The 21,511-nt window shown below is 37.0% G+C and overlaps 1 protein-coding gene across 2 annotated transcripts in view; it reads right to left on the reverse strand.

Moving 5' to 3' along the window:
• Positions 1 to 21,511, reverse strand: part of CNTN6 (contactin 6) — a 270,512-nt gene that overhangs the window by 114,040 nt on the left and 134,961 nt on the right. For both annotated transcript variants that reach the window (XM_038565825.1, XM_038565826.1), the window contains exon 5: positions 796 to 891. In XM_038565825.1, coding sequence (XP_038421753.1) covers positions 796 to 891 — 96 coding nt within the window. The remainder of the gene's footprint in view (positions 1 to 795; positions 892 to 21,511) is intronic.

Here is a 21,511-nt window from a genome sequence, read left to right on the forward strand (position 1 = left end):
TGTAAGAAATTTAAAAGTTAATACATATAAAGTATTTAGATCTCTACTGTTTAAGTACTTGCTATTATTATTAAGGTAACTGTAAAACAATCAGTATGGTATTTGAAATGGTACCAAATAAATGACTCCATGGATATTTTGATACTGACTCTTCCAGATTCACTATTGGTTGAGAATCTACCAAATTTTATCAAATCATTTTGAATTTCACAAAATGCAATCCCAAGGGGGTGAGAGTCAGTAGGTGGTTTAGATCCTTGGCAACAGGTTAACTCACAGGTCAATCCAGATTCTTACAAACTAGAGACTGACATTGACTGCATGATTTCACCATTGCTAGGAGATATTCTGATTTGGTCCCATTGAAAGTTTGCTTCTAATTAATGGAGTAACTCTCCTCTTCCAATTGTTAAAGTGAGGTTGCCAAGAGGAATGCTGGAATTTGCTTTTCCAAGGAAGTCAATAATAACAATGAAATAAGAATCCAAGTACTTCTTTTCTGAATAAGTACTAGCCACTACACTAATCAGTTTCACTTTGTACCCTTGTCCTCACATTGGGTGCCATGCTGCATCTCCTTAAGGTCATGCTTGTTGAGTGACTGCATAAACCAAAATTTCCTTTAAAAAGAGATTTAGATTAGTACTATTTAGATATAGTAGGATGAACGTGAAGAGCTTTCAAGGTCCTTTTGAGTAGATAAAGAGCTACCATTGACTTCAAGACATGATGTGCCTTTTTTAACACCTGTAGTGACCACATTAATGGTGTGACCCAAATTAATCCCCACCATACCTCCAAAGTGTGGTGGTGGGCCACAGAGAAGCACCACACCTTGACCTTCTCGGACGGATACCATGCTTCTTGTTTTGGTTTCAAAGTCTTCAATATCTTGGAAAACAAACAAAACAGCTTTAGAATTATCTTGCAGTAAAAAAACATTTTAAAGTATAATCTTCAACTTATTTTTATTCTTAACAGTAATGGGCATTCATACTTGACTGACCAGGAGATTTAGTTGATGATTAATTTATCTACCCTGATTGTTATCTCTAAAAATCTTGTTTTTCTTTCTTCTTTCTTTTTAATATAATTAAATCAAATATGTGATGAAGACATTTATTAACATTACCTACTATCTGTTTACTTTTATTCCTCAGGCAATCTGTAGCCCAGCAGGAAATCTTTAAAACCCAGCACATATTTACTTTCCTTACCCAGGGAAGGTGTGATAAAAAACAAACAAACAAAAGTATGTAGCAAGTTTGCTGCAATCTTCTAGCATCTTAGATTAATGTTTGGTATTTGATGTGCAGATGGGGTCTGTGAGAATTTAGGATGGAATGGTGTGTGGAAAGAGTTCTATGTGACTGAACCATTGAGAAAGAAGGTATATTTTCTAATTTCCTTGTTCTACTCCTTCACAAAGCAGCTTCATGATCTTGTTTGGAGTGTTGTAATTTCCTACAATATTAAAGAATCATAGAAATTCACTGTTAGAAGGAAGCTAACTAGTTATCTCATTAAACCATCCACATGAAGTACATATTCTTTCCACACTCCTGGAATCATCATTCAGTCTCCAGGACTGTTGAACTTCTTTGAACTTTAGTTTTTTAGCCTGTAAAATCCCATTAATACTCATTTACTCTTTTAAAAAATTTGTAGTGAACACCTATTAAAAATATAGGAAGTGTATTAAGGAGAGAAGATACATTAGTAAATAAATCGGGCATGTACCTTGCCCTTATTGTGCTTATTATCTAATAGGAAAACTAGAATACAAGTTAAAAAACAAATGTACATCCATAAATTGTAATAATTATTGTGGAGTGAGGAGTGCTGTTACCTACAAAAATGCATTGTTCCTTCTTCCATAGTAATAGATTAGCAAATCAAATACATTTTTCTAATCAGAGGATACATTTCTTAGACATCTTTGCAATTAATGTGGTAAGCAGACAATGAGTGAAACTTCCATCTATTATGTATGAAAGGAAATATCCATAGTTTTACATTCTCCACCTATCCCACCAGCACGTAGATTGCCAATGATATGAAAGATCTTGTTGAAGATGAAAGAGCCACCTTTAACCTGGGTACTTGAGTGACTGCATGGAGTACAACCACAGCCAATCTGGAACATCCACTTTGGATCATTATAGTAGGGATAAGTAAACTCCTATCTTGTTTGAAGCATTTATCTCTGTGTTATAGCAGTTTAACCTTTTATCCCAACTGACATATCTTGTGAATGAAAAGAACAGAATGCAGATCTATTGGATGAGAAAGAGGCAGCCATGCAATGGTGCTATGGAACAGGGTAAATATTTCTTGCTGAAAGAAAAACAGGTTCTGAAACCTAGATGTAGAAAATGGCAGGAAAGTTTCACAATATTGAAATGAGGCAATGTTCATGGGCACATAGTCAGCAATGAACAATGAGAAATTGCAAAAATCAGGGCAGCTGAGGCTATTACATTATATTGGGATTATATTAAAAGTACAAAAGAAATACCTGGAAATAATTAAATAATAAATCAGTGCAGCAGTTGAGCAACATCTGCAACATTCATAGAATGGAATGCCATCAATGATTAGAAGGAATGTTTTAAATATAAAGGACTAATGTGGAAAGTTCTTGGAAAGTGAGTTATACTATTATGTTAAAAAAGTGCTAAATATTGCTATGACATTATACTTTTGTGAGAGAAAAAAGTCAAAAGGAGGATCTCTTTTAATTGGTATAGAGAAAGTTATAGAATATGTATTTTTAATATTCACCTTGGTTATCACAAGGGAAGAATAGGAGATATGCGAGTAGAGATTATTAAATCTTTACCTACACCTCTCTTTATCTTTAAAAAATTATAAAGTATATAAATTATGTGTGCATTTTTTGCTCATTTTTAAACAACTTTACTGGAGTTTAATTGAAATAAATTAGTGGTGTGATTTAGAGAGATTAAAGACTTCTATTTTGAATATATTATGTGTGTCTCATCCATGAGTTATTTAAATGACAATGTCATGTATGCTATATAACATCTGAGCCCTGAACTCAGAGGAGAGGCAAGGTCTAGATCTATAAGAATAGAATCTATCAGCATACAGTATTTAAAGCGATGGGAATGTGTGTAATCCCCATGGGATGACTCTTAAATTTTTCGCATGAGAATTTGGTAGTCAATCATCTAGAACCAAACTCTAAAAATCTTCAATTTTTTAAAAGATTTTATTTATTTATTCATGAGAGAGACACACAAACACAGAGAAAGGCAGAGATACAGGCAGAGGGAGAGGCAGGCTCCTCGTGGGGAGCCTGATGCGGGACCCATCCTAGATCCTGGGGATCATGCCCTGAGCCAAAGGCAGACGCTCAACCACTGAGCCACCCAGGTGTCCCTGAAAACCTTCAATTTTTAGAAGTAGAGTAGAAGACTATGGAGAAAGAAAAGAAGGAAGGAAAGGGAGGGAAGCAGAGAACGAGACAGAGAGAAGAGAAAAATTGTAAGAATTATTTGCTGGTCAGATGAGAAAGTTTTTCAGGGTGGTTTCAAATTTCTCAATGAAACAGATGACAGTGTTGGGTAAATCAGTGAAGAAGGGAAAAAATGCAATAAATATACCTACTTATCAGTGTTGTTATGAGGATTAAATAAAATAAGGAATTTAAAGTATCTAACCTATAGTGTGTTATAGAGGAGGTGATCAATATATGGTAATTATTATGATTATGATACACTAACTCATGACGTCATGCTGTTATATTTTCCTCTGACTGATACAAAGTTGAGATATTCAAATTTGCAAACACAACTTTAACAGCATATTTTGGTTCCAATAAAATTTTTTGTAGGTGGGTGTTTCAATTTGAAGCATCCATGCTGTTTATCTCTGTATCTACCAAATAAGTATTCTTTTTTGTAGATTTGCTTTCTATTCATGAAAAGAGTCCAATGAAAGAAATGGATTAAGTCTGATACACAAATTTGGTAACCCTTATATGTACCCTATTTTAATAATACAAATATTTGACCAAGATAAGCCCTACTTTTCCCCAGCTACACCCCCTTTTCTTCCTCCACCTGCTCTTGATTATCAGTTATTAGCTTTACACTAATTCAGGACCTGGCATGCCTTGTCTATTTCTTAAAGAGGATTTTTTTTAATAAATTTATTTTTATTGGTGTTCAATTTACCAACATACAGAATAACACCCAGTGCTCATCCCATCAAGTGCCCCCCTCAGTGCCCATCACCCATTCACCCCCACCCTCGCCCTCCTCCCCTTACACCACCCCTAGTTAGTTTCTGAGAGTTAGGAGTTAAAAGAGGATTTTAAATCAAATATGTGCCCTCTCTTCTTTGGCAGTAGAAAAGTTAAATCAACCTACATATGTTGGTACCGTTGATGTGAACTATTGCCTTGACTTCAGAGTTCTTTGTGGGTTGGGTTTGCATAATTTTAAAAGTGACTCAGTAAGAATCAAGTTAACAAACTCTTTTTAAAACCAAAAATCAATATATTGTATTCATTGTTTCTATTTGTAGTAGTAATAACAGATGAGGATTTAAAAATGTTGTTTCCTACTATCATTATTGAAAGGTCCCATTAAATTGTCTTTACTTTTTAATGGTCACAAAAACAAAAACTGTCACAAAAGAGTAATGAGAAATTGAATGGTTCTATGAAATTAACAAGCTTTGGATTGAATTTTCTCAGTGTCACATTGTCAGTGTGCCATACTCCCAGTAATATCAATCATGTTCTCAGTGTTAATCAGAAGCCATTATAACACATTGTTGATAAGACCACTGATTTTAATATATTCTGTGTTCATTTCCACTTATACAGGATCCACGTGCAACATAATTTCTTCTTGCCTTTTACGATTACAATGGGGCATCTAATAGTTGACATGAAAGGAAATCAACATCTCTCAAAAGTCATACAAGTCTTGTTAGCTATCAAAACACTGTCATTCCAAAACGGTACTAGTTCATAGGCTTTAATTAATAATTCAGATTTTAAAACTGTTTAATAGCCACATAGATGATAGACAAGATATAATTTTGCCGTATTTAAACCAGGTGCCATCTCATGTGAATACGCTTTGATCAAGATCTGTTTTAAGTATCTAACTTGTATTTCAAGTGTCTTTTTGCTAGCAGGAGACATGATCTAATTCAGATATTTTGAGGCAAGGTTGACTGAATTAGGTAGCCATTTGAGCATCCAATGAAATTTTCTTTGCTCTCTAACACCCTTTAAGACTCTAGATTTATTCTTCTATCAGGAAAGCCCAGAAAGAACCACCAGTTTCTATTTTTGTCCTATCCATTTTTGCTTAAGAGAAAATAGCTTAGTGTGAGATCGGTCTCAAATTCTGTATTATTTGGAGAAACTCCCATAAGCCACAAAGGTGACCTGCCCAGGCTGTCCTTGTGTTCAAGGTATAAGTCCTGCAGTGTAGGTTGTTGTTAAAGACCCCAATTGTTGAGGTTGCTCTCATTAAGCCATTCTGATGACCATGGCTTATCGAATCCTGTGGTTTTATTGCTGGTTTTGGAGGAAGCTTTTGGCAGGAGCATAAGCAAAAATGCAGTCACAAACAAGGCTCTGTTCCAAAGGCCAGCAGGAAGTGCCTGAGAATGGCCCATAAAATAAGCTTTAAAGAATTACAAGGCCATATGCTCTCTCCTGGAGCAACCAAGGTGCAGAGGAGGGATGAGGGCCACCAAAATGTACTTAAAATTAAATCCAAGTAATGTTAAGTGTTGCAGCATCTAATTGTAAGGAGAATACATCTTTGCAGCTGCCATGTGTAGGAATGAATCTCAGCCTAATTAAAGTGAGAAAACTGTATTATTTGCTGCCAAGGCCTGAGGATCACAATCAAGAGGATGTGCTTGGCAGTACCAGCCCCTGACACAGAAGGAGGCCAGTGGCTTGCCAACTCTCATAAGCTTGGAGGACGGCTCTGGGTACCCGGGGTACATTGACCAGACCAGGAGGACGACACCTGCAAAGTTGAGGATAGGAAAAGATATTCACTGGGAAAGTGTGCATGCTGCAAGCAGGACATACCCCAGTTGAGTTGTTCAAGATCTGAGTAATAATATAAATTGGACCTTTAGCTACTTGTTATACTTTATTGTATTTTAATATTTTAAATCTTTATTTTTCTCCCTTTCTTTCATATATCAAGAATAACTACTATGTGCCGGATACTCAGTGAAGTAGTTTCATTGAATTCTCATGAATTCTGGAATGCAGGTACTGCTATCCCATTCACTTAACAAAGAGTCAGAGGCTCCTAAATGATCAGCAGCAGACCAAAGACCACACAGTTTCTACATATCAAGACAGAACTGAAATGGAGGTAGTCTGGTTCCAGAGCTCACGTTCTTCAACATGATGCTATTCTGCTTTCCAAATGTTAACTAGGGTCTCCCCTGCCATTCGCAAGATATAAGTAGGCAAAAACTGCCACTCCATGTTCAGACAAACAAACAAACAAACAACAAACAAACAAACACAAAAGCTTAGTGACTTTTCAAAGAATCCTGCAACTTCCTGGAATGGGGAAGGAGGTACTATATTTTCAGATTTAGAAATAGTTTCATTTTTGATATCCTCACTTTTCAGAATCCTTGTTCTGTCTTCTCCAGGTATGTTTCCCAACTTATCTCCACCCTCGTGTCCCTGCAAACAAGGAACTCAGCTCCTTATCTTGACCTACATAGAGATATATGCATCTCACCAGCCCGGCCCACACACACAGTAATAGGAAGCACCACCACCCCAACTACCATATTTGTGCCTCTGTTAATCTTATGGATTTAGTAGGCTGCAATCCAAACACCGTGAAATCAAATATTGGATATTTAGTTCTTAAAAGTCTATAGTTCCACTCCCTCTCTGTTGTTTATGTCTGCTCTCTCTGTCTCCTACAGACTTTCCACTACAGTTCTGGTTCAGGAACAGGGAGAAACCCAGATCCTCCCCCTTTCTTTTGCAAAGTTCACCTCCCTCTGTCTCCTACTACCACACTCAGAAATGGAGAGATCTTCAATAGTTCACAGAGCTTCTAAGTAAAGGAAGTAAAATTAAATTCCAAATATCATGGCTCTGGAGGGCATTTGCTTAACCGTCAGACTATACTGCCTTCCTAAACAGAGCTTCCCCACAACACAGACCATAAGGTCTGCCCCTAAACCCGAGAAGGGGTTTTCTCTCTTATTTTCTTTCTCTCTACACCCCCAAAACAGCTTCAATTATTTGTTACTTTGAGAACGCTGAATCTGATTTTAAATTCCCAGGTTTCTTGTACTGTACTTTGTTTTGCACCTGTAGAATACTATTCTCCCTTTGCAAATTCTGTGAAGTTTTAGCACTGAAGGTTTGCACTGGAGTCAACAGGACCAAAGAGTGCTTGTTCACCTTCCTGATGCAGTTTGCACGTTGGAGGTATGTGCTTTGTTTTGGCCTACGGCAAAAACATTTTGCCGGGTAAGAAAATGCTGATGCCCTCCCCAGCAAAAGGGAAATGGTGAAAGAGACCAAGAATAATTCTCTAGTTCTGTATTAGTCTCACTGAACTCCTAGATGTGATATATGAAACTTTTGAAATCAAAGTACTCTTTTTTAAGAATATCAAGACATCATAGTAAGGTTATTCTGAATTCACATCTTTCCATCAGTTTTCTCCTTTGAAGAGGACCACTCGAGGAGAATATCAAATGGGTCATGTTACTCTTTCCTATTTCTTGGGTGGTTTGAAGTAAGCTGAAGATCCTGGTGCTGTAATTAATTTTCCCAGAACTTTATTAAGTGGCATACAAAAATATTTCTATTTAGACCAATTTCATTTTATACCGTCATTCTCAGGATGCTATATACTCAGTTACAGTGTTCATGATATTATTGTGTTTCCTAGCATAACTCAGTAACATAACATGACATAACCTAATAAAGCAGAGTGCCATTGTCAAATTCTGTAAAAGAGGCAATAGCTGAGTCTTGATATTGAACATAAATTTGGAATGCTAATATCTAAGCAAGAAGTAAGGAGGTATTTTAAGAGTTTCTGGTGTCAAATTCATTTACAATCCAAGTTAAAATTCCTCCCCCCTCTTTTTTTTTTGATATAAAAGGATTCTTATAAAACTTCATAAATAAGTGAAGAGCAAGTAAGTTGTTTCTTTGTTTCCTGGGAATAATGAATTCACTGAGAACCATTTCCTTATGGTGCTTAAGAAAATAATATATAGGATAGTAAAGAGGAGGGGCTGATATATTCTTTCCTATCAGCTGAGCATCTAGAGATAAACATTTATTATATAGAGCATGGTAAGCATTTTCAGAGAGATAAGCATGTATTATTTAGAACATTGTGAGCAACTATGAAATACTTAATTGGTCTATTAAAATACACACATAAAACTGAATTTGATTTTCTATAAAGGACTCATTTGTCTGACTAATGCTAGGAAAGCAGGGGCATCTATGACAAAAAAAAAAAAAAAAGAATGCAAGTACTAGATATGGCCTGTTCCCAAACTTGTCTCTTTCTAAATCTGTATATTCCCTACAGCTAATACCAGCTGAATGAAAGAGAAGCAGAAGGAACAATGGGATGATATAACTTTGACAGCATAATATAGACTGAGACTCAGATTACTTAACTGTACATTGCAGTGGAGGTCTTCAGTTTCTGGAAAGAAAAGAAGCAATCTAAGTAGCATGCAAAAATTAAACAACTCACTAATGAATTCTGTATAAAGTTATTAACGATGAAACAAAATTATCTAGAGCACAAATTTAGGGCCATACTCTGTGGGTTCAAATGTTAGCTTCACCATGCATTTGCTGTAGATTTAGGGTTCATTAATTAGTTTCTTTCTATCTCAGTTTTCTCTACTCTTACAATGAAACTAGTAATAGCACCTATCTCACAGGGCTAGTGTTGTGATGTCTTTAACATGCTTAAAAGGTATGAAGTACAAAATACCTGAAGCTGGGGACTTAAATTATGTTATTGATGATATACTTGCACATCACCAAAAGTTGGATGCTTAGAATTTTTATAAAGGTTTCATTTCAGTGTCTGATGATTTAACAAACATATTTTCTTAGAGACAGAGCCTGGAATTTCCTTCTCTGTCCACCTAGTGGCCAGTTCAAATGCTCTGTGAATAAATAAATTTTAAAAAATGGCCCAAAGTCAAAAGTATGTGGATTTTCTTCCAAGTATTGCCACATCATGTTGTTACTTTATTAGAGAGCATGTTCTGCCAACTTGACAAGAATTGTTAGATGGAGGGTCATTGAACCTCTCTGCCCAGAAAGCACCACAGCCCAGCTGGAGGCAGAAATCACCTCTTGGCTTGTTATTTGAGTCACCAGAAAAGTCCTAGACTGCCCTTGTTTCTTCTTGGTCTTGGCCTGTGCCTTTTGGCAAATGTTCATTTTCCCATCTTTTGTTCTGTAGGAAGGACAGTACTAGTTCCTTTCTAGTCAGTAATCTTTAAAGAGATTTCTTAGAGCTGTTTGTATTGCCTACGATTAATGAATGATACAAATATAGCTCAAGTGCAAAAGGGGAGTATCCAGAACGGATCAAAATCTCAGAAGAATAAAGGATGCAATACAGTATGTGGAAGATGTAGACTTAGTTGTGTGTGTCAAGGTATGTTTTTCTACCAAAAAGAAGATTGGAGGATTTTGCTGAAGAGTCCTGCACGGCAGAGAGAAAACCTGGAGTCTAGTGTAGACAGCAAACTAGCTAATCCGAAAGACAGTGGGTCTTTATTAGATTCTGGTTAAACATGTGAATGGAACAACTAAGAGCTATGGAAAGTGCAGTGAGAGGGGCTGTCTAGCATAGGGGGAGGCGAATTCTTATTTCCTGAGACCTCCTCCCAGAGCCCCAGACCTTTATAAACATTCTCATGGTTAATCTTTGCAGTGGCCCTGACATGTACCTACTATGGCTCTCATTTTGTAAACAAAAGGTTGAGGAACTTGGCCAGGACCTCACAGTGAGAAGAGGGCAGGATAAGGACTCCTCCCACACTCTGACTCTAGAAACATTTTCAGAGATTCAGAACACCACTCTGTCCACTCCATGGAAGAAGAGGGAAAGGCAGGAAGGGGAAAAGAGGAACACAAAGCAGAATTTCTTTTTTTCCAAAGTGAGTGAGCACAGTCTATCTTGCCTCTTGGGGAAGAGAATCATAGCCTGGGTTCTTAAGTTTTTGAACGTGGTAGCAAAAAAGCTAAACTGACCCACTGGTTGCCTGGAATTCTGAGGGAGTTTGGCTACAGCTCAGTTGTTATTAGCTCCTGTGCTAGGTCATCAGCAAAGAGCGCTGGATATCGAAGTTTTCGTGAGAAATGAGGTGAACTTGTGTCCCTTCTGGAACAATCCTACTCCTAGCTCCTCCAGGCCTGCTTCGGTGCTGGGCATTAGAGAAAAGGGAGTGATTTCCATGAAGCAAGGCTCCAGGCCCCTTGATAACAGTGGTTAATGCGAGCCACACAAACTATGGTTCTTTTCAGACACAGCCCAGAATAAGCCCTTTCATTCATTGTGATGGTTTAATCAGAAACTTTGATTTCAAAATTTGCAACCTATGTAGAAAATAAAAGGTAGAGTTTTCGAGGTAATGGGGAAAAGCCTCTGGGTAAATGTGTTACTACTCCTGTTTCTAGAAGGAGTATAGAATGAGAGCACTTTTTCAAAGATACCCCCCTCCCCCACCCCCCACCCCCCCACACACACATAAGACAGTTTCTATCCTACTGACTTCACTTTGCAGGAACTTGCAGTACTGGAATTAAGGAGACTGACTTCAGGGTTGTTGCTAAATACTGTTATTTTTCCATCAAATTGTTTTACTCAGAGCAAGGTCTTTGGAGTCACATTTGCAATCTGCATTTCTTTTGCAGATTTCTCCAGCTCAGCCCTCAGGGTAATTAAGGTCCACTGGTAAGGACTTTTGCATACATTGTCATTTAGAGACAGAAAAAGAGACAGAGAGAGAGAAAGAGAAAGAACGAGACACAGACCCAGAAACAGAGCCAGAAAGAGAGCATTAGAGCCTCTTTCAAATAAAATCCCAGTATTTGCCAAAGCACTTTGTCATCTTTTTTAGTATTTATAGGAACCTTGAGAGATAAACAAAAAAGAGATTATCATTGTGTGTGGTAGTTATCATTGGTTCTTTGGCAATGCACTTGAGTGTTATGGAAACACACGTTTTTCAATTTTAATAGCTACATGGTGCTTTTTAGAGTTCCCATTTATTTCTGACGAATTACATTAATTTTCTAGATACAGTGGTAATAAATATGTGCTTTCTAACATATTTACTTACTAAAAATGAAAGCAGTTTGACTGGGAAAGAATAAATAACTGGTGGTACATGGATATTTTAAACCCCACAAAGTATAGATGCCTGAAATTTGGGAATCTGACTTGGGAAAATGGTGGATCATGAGACCAGATATATTTGAAAGGACCGCACACTGACCACACACTGTGTGAGCAACGAACAGGGATGGAGGGAAGGGAAAGAACAAAAACAAGAGGAAAATCAACTTACAGAAAGCTGCAGGACTTGTAGGAAAAGTCCTTTCAACTTAAGATGCTTTATGTCCTTCTTAAACATTTTAAAAAAATAGATTTTATTTATCTATTCATGAGAGACACAGAGACATAGGCAGAGGGAGAAGTAGGATCCCTGCTGGGAGCCCCATGTGGCACCCAGAACCCAGGGAGCATGAACTGAGCTGAAAGGAGATGTTCAACCACTGAGCCACCCAGGTCCCCACTTATGTCCTTCTAGTGTCAGTGACCCTTTCCTCCCTCAAACGTCCACAAATGTGCCAATACAAAGCACAGACTGTGTGGATGAGTTTTTATGTTAGCAGGTGTGTTATTTGGAGCACAATTAAGAAGCATTTGTTCCTCTTTTAGATCAAGACTAAGATTGAGAAAGAAAACCGACTATAAGAACTGGGCAGGGAGTAGGACCTCAGCTGAGGTAGAGTGGGAGTTAGAAGGGTTGGAAGGAATGTCTCTTCACCAAGATATGCAGGAACGTGAACACTGATGTTCCTGGAGAACAGTGAGTAGATTTCATCTAGATGTTAAAAGCAGAGAGTGCCAACTGAGAGGAGTTTCATAGAAATGCAATTGGTCTGAGCTACAGTTTCATTTCTGTCAAATGTGAAACTGGGGCTGTCTGTTTCAGACTTACACCAGCAGATCACATAGCCTGCATCTCACAGACAGCTGCTTCAAAAATATGGGTGGATTTAATACATTAAAGAAAAAGGTAAATTGCTTGAATTAATTAATGAATTAATTATAATTTACCATTACTCTGCTGCAATTGTTTGTATGACTTCCTTTTTTGTTTGTTTGTTTTAAAGATTTTATTCATTCATTTGACACACACAGAGAGAGAACACAAGCAGGGAGAGCAGCGTCATGCAGCTATAGGGGCAGAGGGAGAAGCAGACCCCCTGCAGAGCTGCAGGAGGGGCTCCACAATGCTAGGACCCCAGGATCATGACCTGAACTAAAAGCAGATGCTTAACCAACTGAGCCACCTAGGTGCCCCAGTGTGACTTCCTTTTACAAAATGAGCATATGGGCCTTTTTTGCGTTCCCAGTACCCAGCACAGGGCTGGCACACAGTAGATACTCAATAAATGTTCTATTCATGATTAATGAGTTCAGAGAAATAAAAGTAAGTTTAAAAAGCTTACTAAGCTATTTAAGACTCCACATGATATGATTTCTATTAGCACTTTCCACCCACTGTTCAGAAAACTCCAGACACAATAGATACTTTGCTTTCTTGTTTCTTAGAACACAGTGTTTCCTCCCTTTATGGCCTTTGGCCTTATTGTTTCTTCTGCTTCATAACTTCTGCCCAGATGCCCACATGGCTGGATTCCCCTTGACATTCAAATCTCAGCCTGTGTGTTAGGGAAGCCTCTCTTGGCCAACCAATCAATCTAAGGTAGCAGCTTCCTATCAACCTCTCTTTTTCCCCCCAAAGTCTAATAACTATCATAAATGATTACTGGTTTAATTTATTTCAAAATTTTCCTAGATAGATTATAAGCTTCAGGAAAATGGGGACCTTGCTTTCTCCACAGTAGCTAGGTCAGTGCTCACAAAAAACAGGTATTCAACAAATACATGTTTAATGAATTAGGAAATAGTTATAACTCCAAAGTAATTGAGTGAATAGAAAATATTACGTATACAGTCCATAGTATTTTCTTTAGGGATTGAAAAGGGGATACAATTTTTGTTGGATCATAGAGAAGAGGCTAGGATTTATTCTAAAAGATGATTTAGTAGCCAGACTCCAAAACGAACCTCGATGAACCTACTGATGGTATCCACTGCTTTATCCAGTCCCTTCCCACTGCACTGTGCTAGGATTGGTCTGTGCAACCAACACAGTACGGCAGATACCATGGCAGGTCACCGCTGAAATTTGGTTATAAAAGACTGTGCATGCCCCAGGAAAGAGAAGCAAACCCGTGAGCAAAGGGAACATAACTTTTTATTGAAAATGAAAGAATGGTCACATAGTTGAAAGAAAAATATTTGAGTTCTGGATTCAGATCAGCCTGTGTTTGAATCTAGCTCTCTAACTACAGTGTCTAACTATGAGACACTGTAAACTATAAACTTTATTTTTCACCTACTTTTTTTTATTTTTATTTATGACAGGTACACAGGGAAAGGGAGAGGCAGAGACACAGGCAGAGGGAGAAGCAGGCTCCATGCACCGGGAGCCCGACGTGGGATTCGATCCTGGGTCTCCAGCATCGCGCCCTGGGCCAAAGGCAGGCGCTAAACCGCTGCACCACCCAGGGATTTGTTTTCACCTACTTTCAATGTTCTCTAATATGCCCAGTGCCTGATACAGAAGGACATTCAATAAACATTTGCTGAAAAAACAATAGATGGGTAAATCGAATCTATAAAATGTTTCTTTTAAAAAATACTTACTATTAGATCATTGTTAGGATTAAGTGAGATGCCAGAAGTCACTTGTTTAATATACTGTGTCAAACAGCTCTTCAATGCCAGACGTCTGTCACTGTAGAAAAGAAGTTACCTACTTAGCAACCTAGGCCTGCTCTTTTATAAGATAAGCAGAGACTATTAATTGGCATCTTTAGTAAAATGATTAATCAAGGAGATCACTGTCCAATTGTCTCAATTAAGTATTTTGCTTATTTTAAAGATAGAATAAGTTCAGTCCAATTACTTATTCAGTAATCAAGTAGAAATCATTGAAAAAGACCCTGTTTACTCAGAAATGCTAGAGCCAAGTTTATGGAAATGCAAAATTCCTGAACTATTATCTTTGAACTTTTGCATATCCCCTTGCTTATTAGGTAAGAATGTATCTGTAACCTTTTTAAATTAAAATTACAAAATAAATGTAATTATCAAACCAATTCCTTGGATACTCTCACATTTAGGACTGTCACTTAGGAAACCAAAAGTGATGTGGTTCTTTTAAGGGATGGTTGTAACAGCCACAGTAGATGGCTGCTACACAACCCCTCAGCCCACCTAGGAAGTCACCTATCATTTTGGGAGACCGTTAATAATTGAAGGCTTGTCACTTTCAGCACCTTGGTCCCTTTGCCTGAAACTTTTCTGAGGAATTGTTTATTCTATAGGCACAGAATGCCCCAAACCCTGGTATGTCTGCTGGGGATTTAATATCCTCAGCAGTGAATCTCAGCCAAGGAATAAGGGAGTTTGTAAGTAATAACCCAGCTTCCCTGCCCTAAGATGGAGTGATCATGAGGCATGTTTTCTAAAGTCAATAGGAGAGCACAGCCATACTGAACCACAATTTTCCACAGTGATAACCCACTCATTGCCCCACTCTTCATGGGTTTTCTCCCTTCCCTACATACTTCCCTACTCTTTCACCAGGCTTCCTGAGATTACTTCCTTTCCTAAATGTACAACTGAATCCAAATCTTGTGTCATGAACTCTGCTTTTATTTTTATTCCTAAAGATTTTTATTTATTTATGAGAGAGAAAGAGAGAGAGAGAGAAGCAGAGACACAGCAGAGAGAGAAGCAAGCAGGCTCCATGCAGGGAGCCCGAGGTGGGACTCGATCTCTGATCTCCAGGATCATGCCCTGGGCAGAATGTGGTGCTAAACCTCTGAGCCACCTGGGCTGCCCATGAACTCTGCTTTTAAAGAAAGCAAATCAAACAGAGTGTGCTATGGACATTTAAACAAGTCTCATCTGCTAATTTATTAAGCAGCTACTATTTGCCAAGTAATGCTCTAGGAGCTATAAACGCAGCAATGAACTACACAGACAAACTTGATTCATCTCCCGTGGGAAATCAATGTTTCTCTAATTTTTTTTTCATGCTACACATGGAGTTTTCTGAAGCTTCACATTAAATTTGAGCTGTTTCCTTAATTATTTTTTCAGAGAGCAGAGAATATGATATATTATTAAGACAAATCAATTTTTGTTTTTCTTTCAGTGCATTATTACCTAAAGCACCAGTGATTAGGAGAAATTTTGTTGTTGTTGTTGTTGCCACTCCTAAAATGTTGAAGAGAGGCAGAGAAACTCACCATGGTATTCAGCAACCCAAACATGCTGCAACATCAAACATCTGCCCTGAATCCATCTTTGGGACTACACAGTTAATGGTATAAAATATTAAGGCTCACCTTTGGACTGTAAGAGCTGCTGTGCTGCATAGTAAGTATGGATAGAGCCTCTGGATGTTTTCAACCTGCACCCCCATCTGGAACCCACAGGCAGACAAGGCCATTGACTTGCCAAAACAAACAAAATATTTTCAATATTCTGTGTTTTTGAAAAGTTCTCTTGCTTGTCATCACAAAGTCACTTACAATCAGGGAGTCAATTTGTATTCAAGAGGTTCTCCTTCTATCAGAAAATGGTTTATAGGCACTTTCACTAAATTGCTTCTCTAAAAGAAATAGACAGGATCTCATCTGCATTGGCTAAAGAATATCTCTGCCTGAAGACAGAGGAATGGACTAGATGACCCTCAAGAGCTCTTTACACTTCAGAATCTAAAAATTTCTTCTAAAATTTTGCTTCAAATGCATAGCATTTTTGGTTTAGATCATTTAAACATAGATTTTTTTTACTCATCTTAAGAAAAAGTGACTTTTTAACATCACTTATATATATGTGTGTTTTGTGTATGTATATATAATTATATATAATTCCATTTTATGCTATATATATGATTATTATATACTGATATATCACTATGAAACTTCTCCATTTAGTGTCTCAGTAGATCCTCAGAGGAATTTCTAATATAGCTATACAGCTAGAGTTTTTCTAGTGTCTAATTTCACAATTAGGGCTCAAAATGCAACTTACCCAAAATCATACATTTTTTTAGGTGACAGCCATAATTTTTTTTTGACAGCCATAATTTAAAAACTCAGCTCATTTAACTTTAGATTTGTCTCTTTTTTTTTCAGTTCATGCTGGCTTTACATATTTAATTTTAGTCTTCTGCATATTTTCCCTATCAGTAAGTTAATTTTCTTGAATAAAAATTTAAACAGTTGGGATCCCTGGGTGGCGCAGTGGTTTAGCGCCTGCCTTTGGCCCAGGGCGTGATCCTGGAGACCCGGGATCGAATCCCACATCGGGCTCCTGGTGCATGGAGCCTGCTTCTCCCTCTGCCTATGTCTCTGCCTCTCTCTCTGTGTGACTATCATAAATAAATAAAAAAAAAAATTAAAAAAAAATTTAAACAGTTAAACTGAAATAATAATAGCAACCTAGCATCCTGTGAATAATAAGCTGGAACATAGGTGGGACTTTATTTATTAGTAGTTAAAAAAAAAGTTACTCAATGAAAACATCTCACCAAAATGGGTGTTCATGGCTTTTCCATTCCTACTGATGCATTAGAAAAACATTGTGGCACAGTGGTTAGAAGCTAGGGTCCCAAAGTGAGCTTAACTTCAAACAACTTTCTACCATATACTAGCAAATTACTTGATCTTTTCTTATGTTTATGTATCTGTAAAATGGATTTACAATAGTAGCTACCGTTTGGTTTTGCTAAATTATATGAGATATTAAAGTATATGTTCAATAAATGTTAGCTGTCACCATTGGCAGGCTACATCTAAAAATATATCCTGAGTCTATCTGAGGGCTCAGTAAACTACAATGACCTATGAGCTAAACTGAGCTCACTGCCTGTTTTTGTAAATAAAGTTGTGTTGAAACACAGCCACACCCGTTTATTTATGTGTGGTTGCTTTTGCTCTATAATAACAGAGACCTCGGCCTGTCAATCAAAGATATTTACTATGCTGCTCTTTACAGAAAAGTTTTGCTGACTCCTGATCTTTACCATGAATACCAATCCTTGATACTAATGTCTCAATCAAGACTACATGATTGATATGTGACACCCAAGAAGATCTGGGAAAGAAAATTGAAGGTACCCTCCGATGAAGGTAACTGCACCGTGGAACAGATAAAACCTGAACCCAAGAGCATCAAGATGAACTGCAAATATAACTCCTCAGGAGTACAGTGATATTAGAAGGGTGGTATGAGAGGGAAAAGTTGAGAAAGTTGACTTTTAACAGCTATGATCCCCAGACACAAATGAAACTTCTTTTATTTGAAAAACTAAGCTGCTTCCACCCACACTTTTTTATTAAAGGTATTTATGAGTACTCTTCCAATCCCTCACACATAAACCATGCACCACTCGAGCCAGGCCACTGCACATTCAAGCTTTGTGACTCATATGAAGCAAGATTTACCTGCATTACAACAGTGAAAGGGAAATAAATTGGGTGATTTCATTACTTTCTGTTCAATGAAATCCTTATTTTATTGCTAAGCTTTGACACTTTTTCCAGAACCTCAACTATCTTTTCTCTCACCCACTAAGAAGTAGCAGCAGCACCAAAAAATCATCCAGACATCTGGATATTGCATCCAATAATTTATTGGAATCTCAGTCATACTGCTACAATGAAAGTAAAGGAGATAAAAGGAATTTCACCCACACTACAAATAAAAGAGTTGGAATAATAGCCTTTTTTTTCCCCTCCCTTCAAAATATTAAATTTTATCAATCAGAATCTAGCAGTTCTGGGACCAGAACATGCTTTGTTGTTAACAATATCTCAATCACACATATTGCTTTTCCAATACAACCTGCAGGGGACTGATTTGTGATAAAGCTGATATAGGAAATGCAGAGGGGGACAGACATATAGCCAAATAAATCAGGTTAAAATGCACTTGATGGAATGGACTTAAAGGTAAGTCTTCAGTCATTTTCTCCAGTTTAGACTGTGCATTTGGTTTTAATGGCTGCCTTTGAAACTTTTGTATCTGACCTATTCATAGGAAGAATAAAGCACCAGAAACTACTAAGATCTAGGCAGTGCTGTCATTTTAAAAGTTTGTCTTTAGATGATAAATGGGCTTTCTCCAGAGGAGAAACGGCACCGTGTAGTACAGCTTTGTGCTTTGTAGAAGAGCTTACTGTGTCACCAGGTATAGTGTTACATCCTGCGAAGAGGGACATGATGGATATATAGTGGGGTGGGGTAGGGTGGAGAGAGTAGATAACTATTTAGGATAATTTGAGATTTTAACTACTAAGAACTACTTGGATTCTAAGTGGAAAGTGGGCTTTGTCAACACTGGACTAACTAATAAATAAAAACGAGAAAGCTTTATGGGATGGAGATGGGACAACAAAGCTAGGTGTTGTACCTCAAACTCATTACAAAAATAAATTCTAGGTGAATCAGAGATCTAAATGTAATGAATGAAAGGATAAAAGTACTAAAGGGGAATAGTTTCATAATCATGGGCTTCAGAAAATTTTTATACATGTGTCACAAAACAAAAATTTTAAAGGGAATAAGAGATAAATCAAATTACAAAAAAAATCCCAGTTTTACAGGCTAAAATATCAAAAGCAAAATAAAAATAAAAATGGAAATATTTTATATAATTTATAATAGAAAAATATTAATATACTTTAAAAAGTACCTAAGAAAAATCTGAATCCCTCACTACAAAACTAGGCAAAGACCATGTTTAGGAAATTTGAAAAAGAATTCCAAGTTTTCAATAGGCGTATGAAAAGGTTAATTTTATTAATAACCCAAGAAATCCAAATTAAAACAATAACAGTTTGTCACTCATCAGATGCTAAATATGTATAATATTGAGAAGGACTAAGGAAACCAGCATACTCACTGCTGCTCCAAGTATAATTTGGTAAAACTGTTTTTCAAGAGTTGTTAATCAAGATGTATTCACATTTAAAATGTAAAACCTATTTTCCCTAGGAATTCCACTTCTCGGTATCTACTCTAAGGATATAATTGGTCAAACGAGTAAAGGAATATATAATAGATAGTGATTATAGCACTGTCTAATGAAGTCTAACAAAGTCTATTAATAGTCAATTATTTACAATACAATAGTAAAGTCATATAATCAGGTACTATGGAACCATTTAGAAGCATAAACATATTTATCTATATTTCTTGAGATCTAATAGTTGGAATTTTTTTGTATTTATTTCTGGGCTCTCCTCTTTTCTTTCCTTTTCAGTGACTTCAAGTACTCCCATGGCTTCAAGTGACATTTACGCACAGATCATTGTCAAATTAGTATGGTTAGTCCAGATCTTCCTTCTGTAATACATACACTTGTATCTGACTATATGGCATCTCTGAAATGGAACACTTAATTCCTTCTAGAGAATAGTTCTTCAAGTCTTCCTTATCAAAGTGAATGATAAATATCAACCATCTATTTTAAGGGATCCATTTTAAGATTCCTTAAAATCTACATTGCATCTAGCAGCAAACATTATTAACATTCAGAATTTCTCAAAAGTATCTCCACTTTTCTCATTCTCTATTGCTACTCTCTTAAAAAAAAAAATATTTTATTTATTTATTCATGAGAGACAGAGAGAGAGAGAGAGAGAGAGGGGCAGAGACACAGGCAGAGAGAGAAGCAGGCTTCATGCAGGGAGCCCAAATGCAAAACTGGATCCTGGGACTCCAGAATCACACCTGGCTAAAGGCAGACGTTCAACTGCTGAGCCACTTAGGTATCCTTATTGCTACCTTCTTAGTCATGTTTTCATCATCTAACATCTGAATGGTTGCACAGCCTCCCAAAGTGTTTTACCACTTACACATTTACAATCTTCTATATCATACATATCAGCTAAAGAAATTCAACTAAAAAATAGATCATATAATCTATTAAATCCATGTAATAGATTAAATTGGATCATGCAGTCAATTAGGTTCTGAGGACCTAATGATGTTGTAATGGCTACAGCCAGAAATCATGAGTTTGGTGGGATTTACACACTGATGATAATAATGGCTACAGTAATAGCAAACTGGGCACATAATTTGGGAAGCCTCCTAACAAATATTATGGAAAAAAGTCTGAGAAGTATCTAATGAACATTAGCTATTATTTTTGAAATATAAGAAGCCACCATAGAAATCCAGTGTTGTAAGTGTATGAGCATGTTTGTGAGGAGAATGTCATTTACTGAATCACCTACTTTGCTGTTGACAAGCATTCACAAGAGAAACATCTCTCAGCTTCTACAGTCAGAGCAATTATGCATATAGGAATAATGGCATGTTTGTATTCCATGAAAGATATAAACTTTTTTTTTTTGTCTTGGCCCCTAGAAAGCTCACCTGGAGTAACTGGATAGGACCTTATCATATTAATTTTTATTCTTTTTATACTCTTTCGGTTTTATTCTCCTTGAGTTCAGCTTACAGTTTGAACTTCATTTTTTTCTTTATCCATCTCATCTATTCTAGTAACTACCAGACATCAAGACTTAATTATAAGAGTGAGGTAATTAATAGAGTTTGGCATTTGCACAATGGTAGACACATCTACTGATGAAAGAGAGACTAGAGAACCTAAACACAGTCCCGAGCATACATACTTGATTTCTTTCAAATTTGGCACTATAGAACAGTGAGGAAAGATTACACTTTTTAAAGGACTGCATTCTTAATATATCTGCTGGCTTAGTTGGATCCTAATAGGAAAAAAATATTACATATTGAACCTATACTGAACCATGCAAACAAATAAATAAATAATTTCTAGGTGCATTGCAATTTTAGTAGGAAAGACAAAACAATAAATTATAGAATATAATATATGAACATATCTTTATGAATTCAGGGCAAAACAACATATCATAAAATTTTATAAAAAAGCATCATCGCAGGATATCCCTGTGTGATTAGGTGGTTTAACGCCTGCCTTTGGCCCAGGGCGTGATCCTGGAGCCCCGGGATCGAGTCCCATGTCAGGCTTCCTGCATGGAGCCTGCTTCTCCCTCTGCCTGTGTCTCTGCTTCTCTCTCTCTCTGTCTCTCATGA

This window comes from Canis lupus, chromosome 20 (assembly GCF_011100685.1).
Source record: "Canis lupus familiaris isolate Mischka breed German Shepherd chromosome 20, alternate assembly UU_Cfam_GSD_1.0, whole genome shotgun sequence".
Lineage (NCBI taxonomy): Eukaryota > Metazoa > Chordata > Mammalia > Carnivora > Canidae > Canis > Canis lupus.